The following is a 16,637-nucleotide window of genomic DNA, read 5'->3' on the forward strand; positions in this document are numbered from 1 at the left end:
GGGATTTGGAGTATCTCTGAGAGTTGCAAAGCCAGCCTTGTTGCAAGAATATTTCTGAAGGCCCTCACTGTCTGATCACTGGCTCTGGGCTGTGGGCACAGTGGTGCAGCCGTCCAGGGTGGCAGAGACCACCTGGGATATGGAAATTACCAGCAGCCCAGTTTTGTATTTGCTGGAGCACCTAAAGCGTTCTGGGAATTTGGATTTCTGTTGTTTCTCACAAACGTCTCCTTAGAGGCGACAGGCAGCCAACATGGACCACATTTTGCCAGAAAAGCCCAAAAGGATGATGGCTGCTGTTGTCAATTATTGGCATTTCAGCAGGACAGTATTTTTATTTCAGAGTATATTTACATAGCTAGGAGGCAACTGTTGACAAGGATGAAATGATAAGCTGTATTGGTTTCATCCAGGACTAGAAAAACAGGCTTGTTCTGAGAACGGCCTGCAGCCCAAGAGTCAGTGTTAAGAAAATTCTTTCTCCACAGGAAATATCTGCACTTAAAACATTAACACTTAAAATAAGGCTTGGAATCCCTATTAAGTAACATAGCGCACGCACACAGTAGGTCCTAAATGAAAGCCTGCCAAAGGAAGGAATCCATGTGTGCACTCACATGGAGGAAGAGCAAGGTGGCTGGGTGTCACCTTGAAACTGCTTGCTCCTCATGTCTTTGGTTCCCTTGAACCAGAACGGGATTATTTGTGAGTGAGGCCAGCATCCCCAGTGGTGACAAAAAAGGAAATTGGTAGAAAAGGCATCATCCAAGTTGGATTAACTCAGCTCTGTGGCCTGGGAGGTTCCCAGGACATCCAGCCAGATGCAGGGCCTCCAGAGATGTGAGGCTCGGATGTGTGTGATGACAGAGAGGGAAGTGAGAGGTAGGGCCAGAGGAGCTCGGGGGTGCCTCTGACCTCCAACCCATGGGTGCACCACTATTCCCACTATCCTGCAGGCTAACCCCAGGGCCACTAGACAGTTGCCCATTTTTCTAGTGGACACATTCTTTCTCTATCAACAGTTCACATGGAACATAGGTAAAGGAATCCAGCAATTTCTTTCTTATTTCACTGCCTATTGCTTACTCGTTCTGTAGTTTATTTGCTTTGGATCCAAGGGTCCCTGGGTACCAAAAGCTACATTAGTCTACTCAACTGCATGTAAGCCAAGATCCTGACCATCCTGGTTTTGTTGTTATTGTTGTATTTCTTTTAAAGCTTAGCCATTTTCCATTCTGGGCCATTACAACTCTGCTTACTGTGAATTCCACGGTGGAGGTATCTTCCCCATCCCCAACCTACGGGCTGCGCTGTGAGCAGTGACTTGTCACCACATTACCAGTATAGAGTCAGGGATTCATAGCGTTGGGGGCCTTAATTTGAAGGTACCAGTGAGGAAGAGGAGGGGAGGGGATGAGAAGAAATCTCTTTATGAGAGCCGGTGGGCTCAATAGAGGTTGAGACTGAAAGAAGTGTTGCTAAATACATAATGCATCATCTGGAGAAAAATACAGCATCATCTGCATCTTGTAACATGGTATGATTAAGCAGGTTGGAGCTTATTTCTGGAGTATTTACTTGATAGGAAATCCATCCTTATGGTCCCAAGACAAGACTGATCCATCCTGTCCTCCTCTTACTCTGAATACTTCCCACCTCTTTCTCACTCACCTTCCTCTGGTCCTGGGCTGAGTTCACAACTCAAATAGTCACATTCTTTCAGTTATAAGGGACAGAAACCCACTCACACTATCTTAAGCAAGAAGGGAATTTGGGGATTCATGTGTTAGAAAGGATACTATGGAAGTTCCAAGGTCAAAGGAAAACAATGTAAAGGTAGGACCTCGTGATTGGAGCCAAGATTTACCCCGGCCCTGGCACCCCACTGCCATGTACCTTCCACCTCTGCTCCCTGTTGCTCAGCTCAGTTCGGCAGGTGGAAGCTCCCCATGGTCAGGGAAAGGGCCACTACTTGAAAGGGGTATTCTTACCCCTCAAGCTCAGCAACCTAGAGGGAAGAATTTCTGTCTCACAACTTCCATATACAATCCCAGAAAAAGCTCTGATTGTCTAACTCAGGGCTAATACTGTCCCAAAGAATAGAGTGACCTGATTGTCTAATTTCTGTCCTGTGGCCCAGGAAGTAGGGTCTATCACCAGAACAAAGGCAAGAGCAGGGGCGGGGAGGGGGTTGGGGAAAGAAACCCAAAACCAAACAGCCTGGCAGTGAAAAACAGCAGTTCCCAGGATCTTCTACACCTCCCCACCCTCATCATAAACCTTTGAGCTGAGGATGAAAAGGCCCTAAGCCTGATCTGAAACGTAACAGCAAATTAGATCCTACCTGGAAAAATGAGCTGTCAATCACTGCACAAATCATTCTTGCTCTCTGTGCATCTTACCAGAGTGGCACATGTCTTCTGAGAGTCTCCGTAACAATGACCAGATGTGGTGTGGAGTCAGCACGTGGGGTTTCATTCCCAGCTCTGCTTTGTCCTGGGGAGTTCTCTTAGCAGGTTGATGCATTTTTCTGCCCTTCGGTTTCTTCCTGAGGAAAGAATTAATAACGCCTCTCTCACAGGGTTGTTGTGGGCGTTAATGGGAGAGTTTGTGTTGGGGTCAGACCTGACAGAGAGTGGGGGGCTAGTGTTTGCCCCAAGGCAAGCGGTGCCTTTCCTGGGAATCTTGATGTCAAAGCCTGGAAATTGGCTCACGTACAGGAAGCCGAATGGGTTTCTCAGTGCTCTCAGACATGTATGTTGATTAGGAATTTTGTAGAGTTGCTTAGATCAAATGGGTCCCAAAATTCCCCATTGCTGTGGGTGGGGGGAAGGCGCCCACCGGGTGTCCTATCCCACGCACACTGCCCGTCTCCTAGACCTCATCGTCTTTGAGTTTCTCTGTCTCACTTTCTCTCTGCACATTCAGGAGTGTACACATTTCTGTCCAGCACCCTGAAGTCTCTGGAAGAGAAGGACCATATCCACCGTGTCCTGGACAAGATCACAGACACCTTGATCCATCTGATGGCCAAGGCGGGCCTCACACTCCAGCAGCAGCACCGGCGTCTGGCCCAGCTCCTCCTCATCCTCTCCCACATCAGGCATATGAGGTGAGGCACCCTCGGGTTCCCCACAGGAGTGTAAGGAACATCAGCCCCCACGCATGTACCGCTGGGCTGGAAAGTGCTGGTGCCTGAATGCAGATAGCCCACTTGGCGCAGTTCCTGGCACGTGAGAGGGCAAGGGAGGTGAGACGGAAATCTGTCTAGGGCACGGGGCAGGCCTTCGAGAGCTTTCCTAGAGGGCATGACATTTGCACTCAGTTGGAAGCCCACACAGGGTCTCATGGGGGGAGGGGTGCGCAGGGTGCGGGTTGAGGGAGGAAGGCAATGTTTGGTGGTTCACTCTGTCCTACCAGGCAAGGACAGTCTATGAGCACACCTATCCTCTGAAGGCCCTAGGTGCATCCCTTACGGTTCCTGCACCACATTCCCCCTAGTACACTTAGAAATTCTAAGAGAACCTCTGTGCCTATGCCTCATGCCTCACGGAGAGTCAACACTGATTCCTCCCTTCCTCTCAGATCCCTCCTTGCCACCCCTCATTGCTGCTACCCGCATTCAAGCCATCATTCCTTCTGGATTTCTGCAGTGGCCCCCTCACGCACCTCCTTGCCTTCAGTCTTGACCCTTCCTAACCCATTCTCCACACCAGAGCCAGAGCGGCCATCTCATACCACATCTCCTCACGTCATGCCTTTATTTAAAACACTGAAAAACGTCTCATTGCTTTAGTCCCTTTATTTTGCTTATATAACTTCTGTGCTCTAGCCCTTCCTTAACTTTCTAGGGCTTCCTGAGAGTCTGAGCTCTGGCCATAAACAACTGTTCTCCTAGTCATGGGGGAGCTGCAGATTGGCTGGCAGCTCTGTCCATCCCCACTGGGTTCACTCCCACATCTGCGGGACAGCTGATGGAGGCTGGGCACAGTTGGGAGACTCCAGGTTGGCCAGGTGACTCTGCTTCCATGTGTCTTTTAGTCTCCTTGTACCTGCAGGTTAGCTGGGACATATTCTTCTCATCGTGATGGCAGAGGTACAAGAAAGCAAGCCTGTAAGGGCAAGTGCATTGTCATGTTTTAGCTGAGTCACATCGACTAATGTTCCACTGGCCAACAAATCACATAATGAGGCTTAAGGTCAGGATCAGGGGCATGTGGCACGGGGAATGGATTTTTGTGAACAGTAAGCTAATCCATCATGGCTTAGATATTCTTTTCAGAAAGGGTCTCCTGACCCTTCACCCGGTTGGGATTTGCACCCTATCCTTCCTGATTGCTGCTGCCCATTTTATTTTTCTCTCTGCCCCAGTTAGACCTTAAACTCTGTGAGGCAGTTACCACAACCCACCTTGGATACTCTGGGTACCCAATACCACCTAGCATAGGGCTTAGCACAGGAACCACTCAATAAATATTTTGTATAGGAGTTAAGGAAGGATATTAGCAAAGGAAATGGAGCCTTTCTGTGCCAAAAGGAGAAAGTGGTCTCATTTCCATTTCAAATAGTCACGTGAAGTGGCTGGCCAGAAGCTTAGTGGATACTATTCCCATGAACAGAGCTCAGCCTGCGGGGGAGAGATAAAGAAAGTAGAGGGAAAAAAGAGAGAGAGAGAGAGAAAGAAAAAATTCTTTACTCCAGAAAGGCCATAAAAATGAGGTGAAGTGATGATACTAGGGATCAGGTACCCATGTGTGATGAAGTCTATATGACCTTGGGCTTACACCCAGACCGTAGGAATGAAAGCAAAATTTCTTTTCTTAGCGGCTGTGAGGGAAGGGCCAAGGTGTCTGGAGGGTTGGCTCAGTTTTTAAGGGGCTTTCAAACCTTGAGATTATGCATCAAGTGGCAAGAAGCTTGTCCCATCAGAGTCCCAAGAATCACGCTCTCTGGAGAGGATCTTGAAAATGGATAGCTTCTTGAGAAAATAAATGTAGCTTTCTTTCTTAGTCTTCCCCCACAGTCCCATATATGGTGTCATATATATTGTGTAGGCTCACAGCATTATTGCTGAGTGAATGAATATGTGAGTAAATGGATGAATGAGAATTACTTGAGTATTTTCCCTACCCTATGAATTCCAAATTCCCATCTGATGACTTCCACTTGGCAAAGTTTGAGAGAGTGATTATAGTCTCTGTTCTCAGGGATTCCCTACGTATCTGGTATCATAAACGGAGGACTCACCTTGGCCAGGTAGAGTGGGGGACTGCATTCAGAGTACACATTTCCAGTCCTTTCCCATCTGTTTATATTTATGAATATTACAAAGAGGGAAGCAGGGAATGTGTCAGAATAACAATCCTCTAACCAGATTTCCTGGCTGAGAGAGTAGACTTCCCCTTGAAGAAATGTATTAGCTTTTACTCTGGGCTAGGAATTCCAAAGATGTTGTAGAAACCATGTTGCAGATGAAGGTTTTTATTTGTTGGTAGGAAATGCTGAATTTTCAAATCTGTCAACTGCTTTTCAGCAGTAACAAGCCTAATTAGTTAATACCCCGACATATCTGCACTAAATTTACAGGCGTCTGGTAGTTTTATTGGCAACGTATGGTGAAGGGCAGCCACAGTGAGAGAGCTCTCTAGAGTTTGCTGGAATTGTGTGAAAGGCTGGAGAGAAGCTGCTTTTCTATTGAAAGCTGTGAGCATTTTCTCTCTCACTGGGGCACACGCGTGCACGCGCACACACACACACACACACTAATGTTTTGGTGCCTTATTACAGCCAGTCTAAATCACAGAACTCTGTTTTATTAAGCTTGGCCCCAGCCATATGTTGTTACTCAGACAACTTAACACCAGATTTCATGTGACTATAAATGTGATTCATTAGGTTGCACGAGCAAGACAGTGTGAGGTCCAGCCGGCATTTAACATTAACAGCATTTTAAATGAAAAACAAACAAACAAACAAAACCCCCCACTTAGATATGTAATTAGGTTGTGGTGTTGTAAGACCTGAATAGTCTGATGCCGTGTTTTCTTGGCATGTCTCCAACTTGTGCAGACTCTTCCCCTACTAAAAATTGCGAGTATTTTCCAGGACACTCTCCTGGTCCTATCTCCTCAGGATACATAATTCTTTCTAAAAAAATCTCAAGATCGCTAAGAGGTGTTCTATATTTTTTCCATTGGTGGTGTGGTGGGGAAAGAGCAGAGTTGTGGCTGGGGGAAGACAGGGGCGGACAGAGGTTAAAAGAAGAAATGCCATTTGCCTACATTTCCCTGTGTCCATTTGCCCCATGTTGTCTGAGCATCTAGCACATTCTGGGCACTGCTGTGGGCTGCTGAAGGATGGGCACATCGCTGCCCCTCAGGGAGCTTGCGCCGTGTGTGCCGCGTGTGTCCAGAGAGGAATTTCAGGTTGTCTTAGCGCCGGGAGGAAAACAGAGCAAGCGCAAGAGGACGGCGAAAGCCGCAGTGCCTGAGGTCACTGTGGCAGCAAAAGGCCTTTCAGAGGAGGTGGCACTTGAAGGTGTGGGGAAAGAGCTCCCAGGCAGAGGGGGGGCAGCAAGTGCAAACAACCTGCGTCTGGAAGTAAAGCGCTCAGTTTCTTCAAGCTCTCTCTGACAAAGCGCAGTTTCGTTTTTCGTTCTAGCACAAAAACCAGCGTGGTGAAAGAGCATGAGCTAGGGGAGAAAGGCAGGGGGAGCTCTGAGAGGTCGGCAGAAGCCACATCACTTAGACCTTGTGGAGCCCGGAAAGAAATTTAGATTTTATTCTGATTAAATGGCAAACACCTGGAAAGTCTGAAGCAAGTCAACTTCTTGACCTGTTTTCCGCATTTTGAAAAACTCCCTCCTACACGGCTGTCTCGTCTCTGTTCTCTTTTTAGATGTAATGCTAATAGAGGGGAAGAGAACCTCATCTGAGTCAGGGGAAGGAAGGCACCTGGATAGCAAACCCTGAAATGGCTCTTTAAACAGGGAGAAAAATTGACAGGCAGGTGTCTTTGGAGTTTCCCTTACTTCCCCTCCTTAGGCGTCGCAGCAGCCCCGGAGCTTGGGATGCTCTAAAGTGGTCCTCTTTGTGTCTTCCCACCCGCAGTAACAAAGGCATGGAGCACCTGTACAGCATGAAGTGCAAGAACGTGGTGCCTCTCTACGACCTGCTGCTGGAGATGTTGGATGCCCACCGCCTGCATGCCCCAGCCAGCCGTGGGGGTGCGCCTGTGGAGGAGATGAACCAGAGCCAGCTGGCCACCACGGGCTCAACTTCATCACATTCCTTGCAAGCATATTACATCACCGAGGAGGCAGGGAGTTTCCCCACCACGGTCTGAGAGCTCCCAGGCTACCCCAAGGTCCTGAGAATCCCTGCGGCATTTTACCCACGTCAGGCATCACGATAGCAGAGTTCCGCTCCTGCGCACACTCCAGCATGCATCCACCACCGTGGCTTTCTAATACGAGTGGCCATTTGCTTGCTCAGTTCTTAGTGGCACTCCTTCTTTTGGGAACAGCCAAAGGGATTCCAGGGCTAAATTCTTTGACTCTCTCTCTCTCTCTCTCCCTTTGCTACATTACTAAGCGTGAGGATTCTGTAGCTTTTCATGACTGAACTCAGTCTATGAGCTGGGACTCAGGTGACTGTGCATTTAAGCTACTTGTTGAGACCCAGACCTGCAGAGTGGACATTTCATCTCTGTGAAGTGCTTTTTAATGGATCTAAGAAAAAGCCCCAGGAAAGACTTGAAAGTGGCTCCTTTAATTGCTGACTGGGAGAAAGCTAGGTCAAGGGTTCATTATGGCATCGTCTTGTATTCCTATAGTAACATATCATTTTATTAAAGTAATACCTTGAAGCTTTTGCTCTGTTGCATGGCTGGAGCTGAATATTCAGTGATTGTCCATTCATTTGCCCTATAGGAATACAAGATGCCCACAGAGAAGGAGGGTCCCCTAATTGTCAAAACGTTGTCAAGTTAATACACTGACCTTCAGATTTGCTGAATGTTCTTCCACTGGTTTTTGAGAACACTGTACAGGTCATGGGTTCCAGTTAATTCTTGCTTCCCATGGACCTATGGAAAACAGCAAGTTGATCCCAGTTAAGTCACCTCCACATAGACCAGTTTCCTTTTAAGGGATAAATTATTGGGGTTTTGTTTTTAGCCTTCTCCCCCCAGGACTTGCTGAGTATCAGCTTCAGGACCTAGTCTTGTGTGGTCTCACACCTACCAGCAGAGGGCGCTCTGCTAGGCTCTTCCTGGTGTGTAACTTACACAGAGGGTGAATTCATCACACGTAGCAGTGCCCAGCATATGACCAAGGACAGTTTAAATCAATAGGCACCCTGGTGACACTTTTAGCCCTGGGGCACTTGGGTCAATAGTAAATGTGCATGATTATTGTAAATACTAGAGAACAGGAGGAAAGTAGGGTAGAACCCGGATAAAACTGAGAGGCTCATGGTGACCCTGCCTCAGGCGGTAGCTCTGTCCAGGAGTGCCCCTGGCAGGCCCTGTGTGCACTGTGGGGCCGCCCTGGGACCCGTGGGCACCCCTTCTCTTCTCGCCCCCCTGGCTGGAAGGAGCAGCTGTAGACAGCTGTGTTCCTCCAGTTGGCCCAGCACGCTGTCGGGTGGGGCTGGAGGGCGATGCTTAGAGGCTCCCTACTCAGGCTGCCGGGGACCGGGTCAGACTCCACGTGCTCTTGGTTGTTTAGAGCTCATCCAAAAACCAGGGTTTGGCCTTGGGGAAAAAAAGTACCCCAAAGCTCATTTCATTAAACTTCATAAGCCAAGAGAGCGAGACTAGAATTGGGCCATAGGAATCCTTTGCCCTATAGGCTAAACAAGAAGGGCTCAGTCCAGCCGCAGGGCAGCCTTTCCTAGGCCTTTGATTCTCCAGAGCAACTAGGGTTTATCTCTTCTTCTCAGCCAAAAAGTAAGTTTGGTTTCCTCCGGCGACCTCACTGGGTATGATTCAAACCCCGTTGAGAGGTGATGTGTTACCAACAACCCAACCGATCTTCTGGGGCTTCTCTTGGGATGCCTGTTTCAAAAAGTGGATTTCATTCATTTTTGATTACTTAGTAAGCGAGCACCAAAGGACTAGGAACCTGGGAGGGCCAAAAAATAAAAAAATAGAAAAGTTTTTTTCATATATGTGCATCTGAATTTAGGGGCAGTTTTGTGTATCTGCAGTAAGGATATGTTTAGGACATAATTCTTTTGTTGTTTTGTTTAAGAAGCACCTTATATAGCATAATATATATTTTTTTTGAAATTACAATGCTTGTTTATCAGACAATTGAATGTAGTAATTCCGTCCTGGATTTCATTTGACTGGGTTAAACGTGCAAAACCAACGAAAAATATTTAGTTTTTTTGTATAGCTACCTTGTCATGTATGCAGTCATTGATGCGTAGGGCCTGGTGATTATTCATTTAAATGAAGATCACGTTTCATATCAACTTTTATATCCACAGTAGACAAAATAGCACTAATCCAGATGCCTATTGTTGGATATCGAATGATAGACAATCTTATGTAGCAGAGATTATGCCTGCAAAGGAAAATTATTCAGGGCAGCTAATTTTGCTTTACCAAAATATCAGTAGTAATATTTTTGGACAGTACCTAATGGGTCAGTGGGTTCTTTTTAATGTTTATACTTAGATTTTCTTTTAAAAAAATAAAAACAGACAAAAAATTTCTAGTACTATAGATGATGTAATAGCAGCTAAATCCAAACAATAATAAAGTGGAGGGTTTTACATTGTTCATCTAATGTGTTTGTATTCATGTTAAAGATACTACTACCTTTGAAATGGGCAGAGAACACCAGATGGTTGGAATGTTAGCCCAGGGAAATTCAAATAATTTTAGAAGTCTCTTTTTATTCTTATTTGAAGTGCCACTAACGGACAGCTGACACTTTGCAGCTGGTACTGCTGTTGGGGGTAGGGAACATGTTGTATCGCCCCCTCTGCCCGCCCTCCCCGAGGCAATTTAAGTTTTGAAAGATATAATCAACCTGGGGGTTAGGGTAGGGTGGGGAAGTAGGTTCAGGAATTTCAAGAGTGGGAAATACAGTAATAAGAGCCTTGCAAGTATTTTGAGGCAGATGGATACTGGCACCTGGGGTATGAACCAGGCTTCTGTATTCCTCTAGTGCCCTGTGAACTGCGAATGATGACCATTTCTAAAATGGCAGCCAGGGTTCTACGGAAGAGCAAGCATCGTCCGTGGTACCATCTAAGAAATAGCTAGCTAGTGGTCTGTGTTTCTTTTGGCCGCTGCCTGGCTCCGGGCTTGCCGTAAAGATTCTGGAATGCTGTCATGCAACCATCAGAGAGGCTAGTTCATCCAAAGAGAAGACCCTACAGAGGTTGCAAAATCCAGCCCCAAAGGAAGTGGAGTCGTTGGTTAGAGTTTCCTCTGAACCTTGCAAGGCCATCTAACCATGCCATATCCCATGCCTTCTGGGGGCTGAACAAATAAGGGACTTCCTGATAATTTACTCTCGATCACATTAAAGTGTTCTCGCATTAAAACCTTAGACACTGAAATGGCCATTGAGTTAGGCTGTTGGTTTAGAGAACCCCTCCATGAAACCAATTCCAAATCCTTTCCTCTTCATACTTTCCCACTCTGAGATGGACTGTGGATGCCGGGAATGATCACTAGGGCCGTAGTCATAGCTAATATTCACAGGCAAATCTGCTTTGAGAAACTAGTTATTTGGAAGGCAGATAGAGTCGTATAGTAGTTTCTGAGGCTATCCTGCTTCCCTTCGGTGCAAGTCTGGGGAGGATGATCCAGATTACACTGCACACTTCCTAGGTGAACTCCCTGAAAACTTACTCTCAACTGGAGCAAATGAATTAAACTGTGGTCCCAAATATTCATCTTCTCACTAGTGTGATTCCTCTGTTTCTAACTGCATCTCCTTTTCATTTGGGTTAAAGTGAGTGTGACCTCTTTCTATGTCATTTATAATTGTTTTCTCAGTAACCGCTGCCTTGATTATGGCACTTCAATTTTGCACTGTCTTTCAGAGGTTCAAGAAAAATTTCTATTCTTTTTTTTTTTTTGCATCCAAATGTGCCTGAACTTTTTAAATATGTAAATGCTGCCATGTTCCAAACCCATCTTCAGTGTGTTTGTACAGAGCTGTGTACCCTGGAAACAACATACAGCCCCATGAGCAGGTGCCTGAGATGTGGACCCCTTTGCATTCACAGAGAGGTCATTGGTCATAGAGACTTGAATTAATAAGTGACATTATGCCAGTTTATGTTCTCTCACAGCTTATATACAATGCTTTTTGTGCACAGCATATTCTTCAATGTAGAGCTCTTGTTTTATGGGAAAAGGCTTATATGCCAAATTGTGTCTGATGGTTTAATATGCCTTTTCGCTGATGCATACTATTATTGATGTGATTCTGTTTTGTTGCAGCTTCGCATTGTTTAATGAAACACACTTGTAAACCTCTTTTGCACCTTTTAAAAAGTAAGGAGTCCAGTGGGATGCTCAAGCACCTGTAAACAATTTTCTCAATCTATTTGATGTTCAAATAAAAAATTAAACGAATGACAACTGGCTTGGTTTCTGTAAACTCCCTTCTTGCTAATGGCTCACCACTGACTGCCTCAAATCAAGGCGATGGAATGCAGTGAATCCTGAAGATCACTCTGATGCCAGGCTCCCTCCCCCCAGGCACAGGAGGAAGTGTGTGGACACTGGGAGTAGGCGAACCTGGCCTCACATCCTGGCTCCACCACATACAAGGTTTATGATCGTTGGCAATGAATTTTTCAGAGCCTCCACTTCCTCATCAACAAAATGGTGACAGTAACACCTAATTCACAGGGTGGTTAGGAGGATTATATGAGGTGCTCTTTAAAATAGTAGTTTTCTAATGGCTAACCCTCTCCCATTCTCTGTGAGGGAGAAGAAGGAAGCTCGAGAGTAATTACTTATGAATGAAGGAGTGATAATTGGAATGAACAATCTGAAACTTGCATGATTTGCTCAAAAACCAATCCCCATCATGATGATAAAGCAGGAATTACCAGTACATTGCCTCCCCATCCCTCCCCATCCCTCCCCATCCCACCCTAGGTTTCCGTTGTAGGACCCTGCTCCCTTTTCAGAGCTACCTGCAGGCTCCCTTTCCCCCATTTTCTCTGTAATTTAATGGATGAGTTGGGGGGAAAAATGGGAGTACTTGAGAGGCAACATAATAGGGCACACAGGCTCTACAGCCAGATTCTCAGTTTAAAGCCTCATTCTACCATTTCTCCTGTGACCTCGGCAAGGTAATTTTAACGCGCCTCGGTTTCTTCACCTGTAAAGAGAGAAAATAACAGCGCCGCCCACCTTGAAGTGCTGCTGTGAAGACCACAGGGGTTAACACGGGAAGCGTTTAAGGACAGTGGTTGACACTGCTTGGTTCTCCCCGAGTCCGCTCCCACTGCGTGTCTGCATTCACTTCGTCGTTAGCGTCAGGTTAGGTTTTTCACACTGAGTCATTTTGATTCCAAGGGGCTCTTCTCTTTTCTTGTTCTATCATCCCTGGGCAAGTTCTTCAATCGCAATTTTCCTTGTTTCCTCATGCCTAAAGTGGAAATGAGAACATCCACCCTACAGGGCTATTATGAGGATTATAAGAGAAAACTATCTAAAATGCTGGTCTAGGACCTGCAGGTAGGAAGCTGTTGGGAGAGATTAGCTACCGTTATGACACTCATCACTACCCTCTGTGAGCATTTACATTTGATGGAGTCATTGATGGGTTTGGATTTGCATTTGCCATTTTTTATTGTTTTTACATGTCTCCTGTCTTTTTCTTTCCTGTGTTCCTCCTTACCAGCCCCTCCTTTTTTATTTAAATAAATATCTTTAGGGTACCATTTTAATTTTTCTCTTAATTTTTCTTTTTTACTATTTTCTTGGTGATTGCTCTTACAGTGTGCATCTTAACCTATCATGGTTTTTCTCAGATTAATACTCACTTAAATCTGATAAAATAAATATCTTTGCTCTGAGAGCTCCAGTCTTTCCCCTCTCCTTTATGTTATTATTGTCATATATATTCTATTTATATGCATAAACCCAACAATAAAATGTTATACTTATTGGCTTATACATTTTGTATCTTTTGATTTTTAAAATAATTTCTTAGTTCATTTTTTAAAGATTTTATTTATTTATTTGAGAGACAGAGAGAGCACCAGCAGGGGGAGGGGCAGAGGGAGCAGGAGAAGCAGACTCCCCACTGAGCAGAGCCCCATACGGGACTGGATCCCAAGACCCTGAGATCATGACATGAGCCAAAGGCAGACACTTAACCGACTGAGCCACCCAAGTGCTCCTAACTTTGTATCTTTTAAAGAAGACAAGAAGTGAGAAAACAATATACTTACAGACACTTTTTTCTATCAACCTACATATTTACCATTTTCGGTGTTCTTCATTTCTTCCTGTGGATCTGAGTTCCTGTCTGGTGTCATTTTCCTTCAGCTTGCAGTGTTTCTTGTAGGGCAAGTCTACTAGGAATGACTTCTCTTTGTTGATCCGGTTATGTGTTTATTTCACTTTCATTTCTGAAGGGCGATTGTTCTGAATCTAGAATTCTTAGTCGACGGTTTTGTTTGGTTTTGAGCACGTTGAAGGTATCATCCCAGACCTGGCTTCTCCTGCATCAATCCTTTTGATTCTCACCGGTATTGGATGAGTCATCTTCTCCTTGCTGCTTTCAAGATCTTTTTTTTGTTGAGCAGCACGGCTATGATGTGTGTAGATGTAAATCCCTACTTGGGATTCACTCGGCTTCCTAGATGTGTACTCTGATGGTTTTCATCAGGTTTGTGCAGTTTTCAACCATTATTTCCTCAAATAATTCTTCTCCCCTTCTCCTCTGTGACTTCCATTATATACACATATATACTCCACAGTCTGTTTGTCCCTTATTATCCTTCTTGGAATACCAAGGAATGGAGTTGTCTTCATGTGCCATGTGTTATTTCCAGGGCTCACCAGCTTTGGGGAGAATGTTTAGCAATCCGTGGAACTTTTAAATTTGTCCAGTGCAGCTGGTCAAAGCTGGAATGCTGACTGAAGGTAGATTCTACTCAACGAACTGGCTCCACATCATGTTCTCCAACTTGACATATTCTTAAGCCTTTAGGGACATTTAAATTCAGAACTGCCATATTTAGATTTGCTTCTCCCAAAATACAGATTATATGTCTCAGGGAAGCAAATTTTTACAACTTTTATTATTTTAATGCACACTATGGACTATGTGCATTAAAAAGCTAGTTTTATGTTCAACATTCATGGTTGCTTGAAATTGCAATATATATAGCTACCACCAAAAAGGTAGTGCTAAGTCCTGGTGAGAGATGTTCATTCCAGATAGAGATACGCTTTCTAATGGAACTGCCTGCAGACAATCTGGGACACCTGGTTGGAAGTACAGGTGAGGTGAACTCCCTGCAACAGGAGTTTCCTCTGCGTGAATGAGATAACCTCTAAGCCAAAATGTTGAGGTTCTCTCAGCATAAGGAATTATCTTTGATTTTCCTTTCTACCCCGTTACAACACATCCACATTCATACACGGAGAAGTACCATTTACTGGGTGTTTCACAATGCCAGGTACTAGCTTCATACAAATTTTTCTAGGTAATTTTTACAGCTATGATTATGAGGATAGATCTATTGCTGTCTTTACTTGACCGGTGAGGAAACTAAGGATCAACACAGTTAAGCAAGGTTCCCAGGATCAGTAATCTCATGAATGGCAGACATCTGATCAGTTCTCTTGAGTGTAAACATGATTCCCACTTCATAAACTGGGGTTTGAGCTTCTTGGGAGTTAAAGCCACATAGTACATATGAAAAATGTTTAAAGATTTATTTATTTATTAGAAAGAGAGCACACACAGGTGTGCGTGTGAGCGGGGTCAAGGGCAGAGGGAGAGGGAGAGAGGGTCCCAGGCAGAATCCCCACTGAGTGTGGAGCCCAATGCTCCATCTCAAGACCCTGAGGTCATGACCTGAACCAAATTCAAGAGTTGGAGGCTCAACCCACTGAACCACCAGGCACCCCAATATATAAGAAATTTTAATCAAGACCAGAGAATGTGCTAATTTTGTATTTAAACAAGTTTGACATTTTATGAGCGGAGAAATTCATATGAACTTCTAAGGCAAAATGTGACTCTTTAAAGAAAATATGGCATTTTGGACAGGAAGCTTAATGCTATGTCCCTCAAGTTCCAAAAAAAAAAATGTGTCCCCCTCTTTCCGGTGGGTGGCCCTTGGACAGAAAAGCTTGAGAAGCACTTCTTTTGCTATCATCCCTGACACTTAGTGCCAGAGCTTTCTGGTTTCTGAGGTTGTACCAGGCACCCTTCCTGCCCCTGGTTTGTGCCAAGAGTGGTGGGTGAGCTGAGGAGTGATTTTCCTCTGTACCTTGGCACCGGGAGGAACTCTATTTCTAGCTGATGACCTGAGACCTTGAGGCCTGAGGCAGTGGCATCCCACCAGCAGTGGGGCCTTCAGAGGTGACAGTAGGCGAGGCTCACTCCCTTTCTTTGCCACAAGACCAGCACCGATCTCATGGCCCAGGAATAAGACCATGGCCCTCGGCCAAGGCACCCGGTGTCTGGGTAGAATGGACAAAATAGTGGCTTTCATCCCAAATAGATGAAAGTCAAGGAAAAAAAAAAACTGAATCAAGGAAGCATTTGGGCAACATTTTCAAAAGTGATTTTGAAACTGGGTGGGAAAACCTCACACCAGCTAGGAGCAGAGGAAAGGAGTCCAAAGTGGCCAGTTCTGGACCCTTTGCCAAGAGCCAGTTACTCAGAAGGCCACGAGATAGCACTCTGGGTGACTTTCCAAACTCGGTACACTGCTAGGCCTTTCTACAGCACTCGACTGTCATCAGATGTCTTTTCATCAAGAAATCAATAACTGTGAGAAAAGCCAATGAAAGGTTTGTGAGCTGATAAACATTTTTTATGGGCTGATTGAATTCTTGAGTTCACCCCAGGCTCAACAGAGTTTCAGCTGTAAAGATTCTTGAGTATGTCCACATTTACAACCAGAAAGCACATGTGAGAATACTGAGGACCCCCAAACACAGGCTGGAGGGGAGGAGGAAAGAATAAGAAGAGGGTGAAGTCACAGGAAGGGATCCTGTCAGGACCAGTGGGAGCTGCCTTGTGTGACATCCTAGTGCCTCAAGGACACCAGGTGCAGTTGGCTTCCTGGGGTTCAACCACACCAGGTAAGCATGTCCTTCAAAATGAAGGGAAGGGCTGAAGGTGCCCAACTGGAACTGCAATCTGCTTCACTAAGAATGGATTACAAACCAAAGCAAGTGACCCATTCACTTATTTTTGAATGTATTATTAAATGTTTAAAAACTCCCCTTAACAGTCCTTACAATCGGGGATGCCTGGGTGGCTCAGTCGGTTCAGTGTCCAACTCCTGATCTCAGCTCAGGTCTTGGTCTCAGGGCCATGAGTTCAAGCCCCATGTTGGGCTCTGCACTAGGCATGGAGCCTACTTAAAAGAAACAAACACACAAAACAACCCTTACAACTGAAT

General features: G+C 45.3%; 1 protein-coding gene across 4 annotated transcripts in view; it reads left to right on the forward strand.

The window, feature by feature from the left end:
- Nucleotides 1-11,604, forward strand: part of ESR1 (estrogen receptor 1) — a 387,332-nt gene extending 375,728 nt beyond the window's left edge. For 2 of the 4 annotated variants that reach the window (XM_034991026.1, XM_034991025.1), the window contains exons 8-9: nt 2,929-3,112; nt 7,110-11,600. In XM_034991026.1, the coding sequence (XP_034846917.1) occupies nt 2,929-3,112; nt 7,110-7,344 (419 nt within the window). In that variant the 3' untranslated portion in view covers nt 7,345-11,600. Of the gene's footprint in view, nt 1-2,928; nt 3,113-7,109 lie in introns of all 4 variants that reach the window. The other 2 variants (XM_034991028.1, XM_034991029.1) reach the window with 1 other exon arrangement.
- Nucleotides 11,605-16,637: the final 5,033 nt, after the last annotated feature.

The sequence above is a fragment of the Mirounga leonina genome, unplaced genomic scaffold, assembly GCF_011800145.1.
Source record: "Mirounga leonina isolate KUSES-001 unplaced genomic scaffold, KU_Mleo_1.0 Mir_53, whole genome shotgun sequence".
NCBI lineage: Eukaryota > Metazoa > Chordata > Mammalia > Carnivora > Phocidae > Mirounga > Mirounga leonina.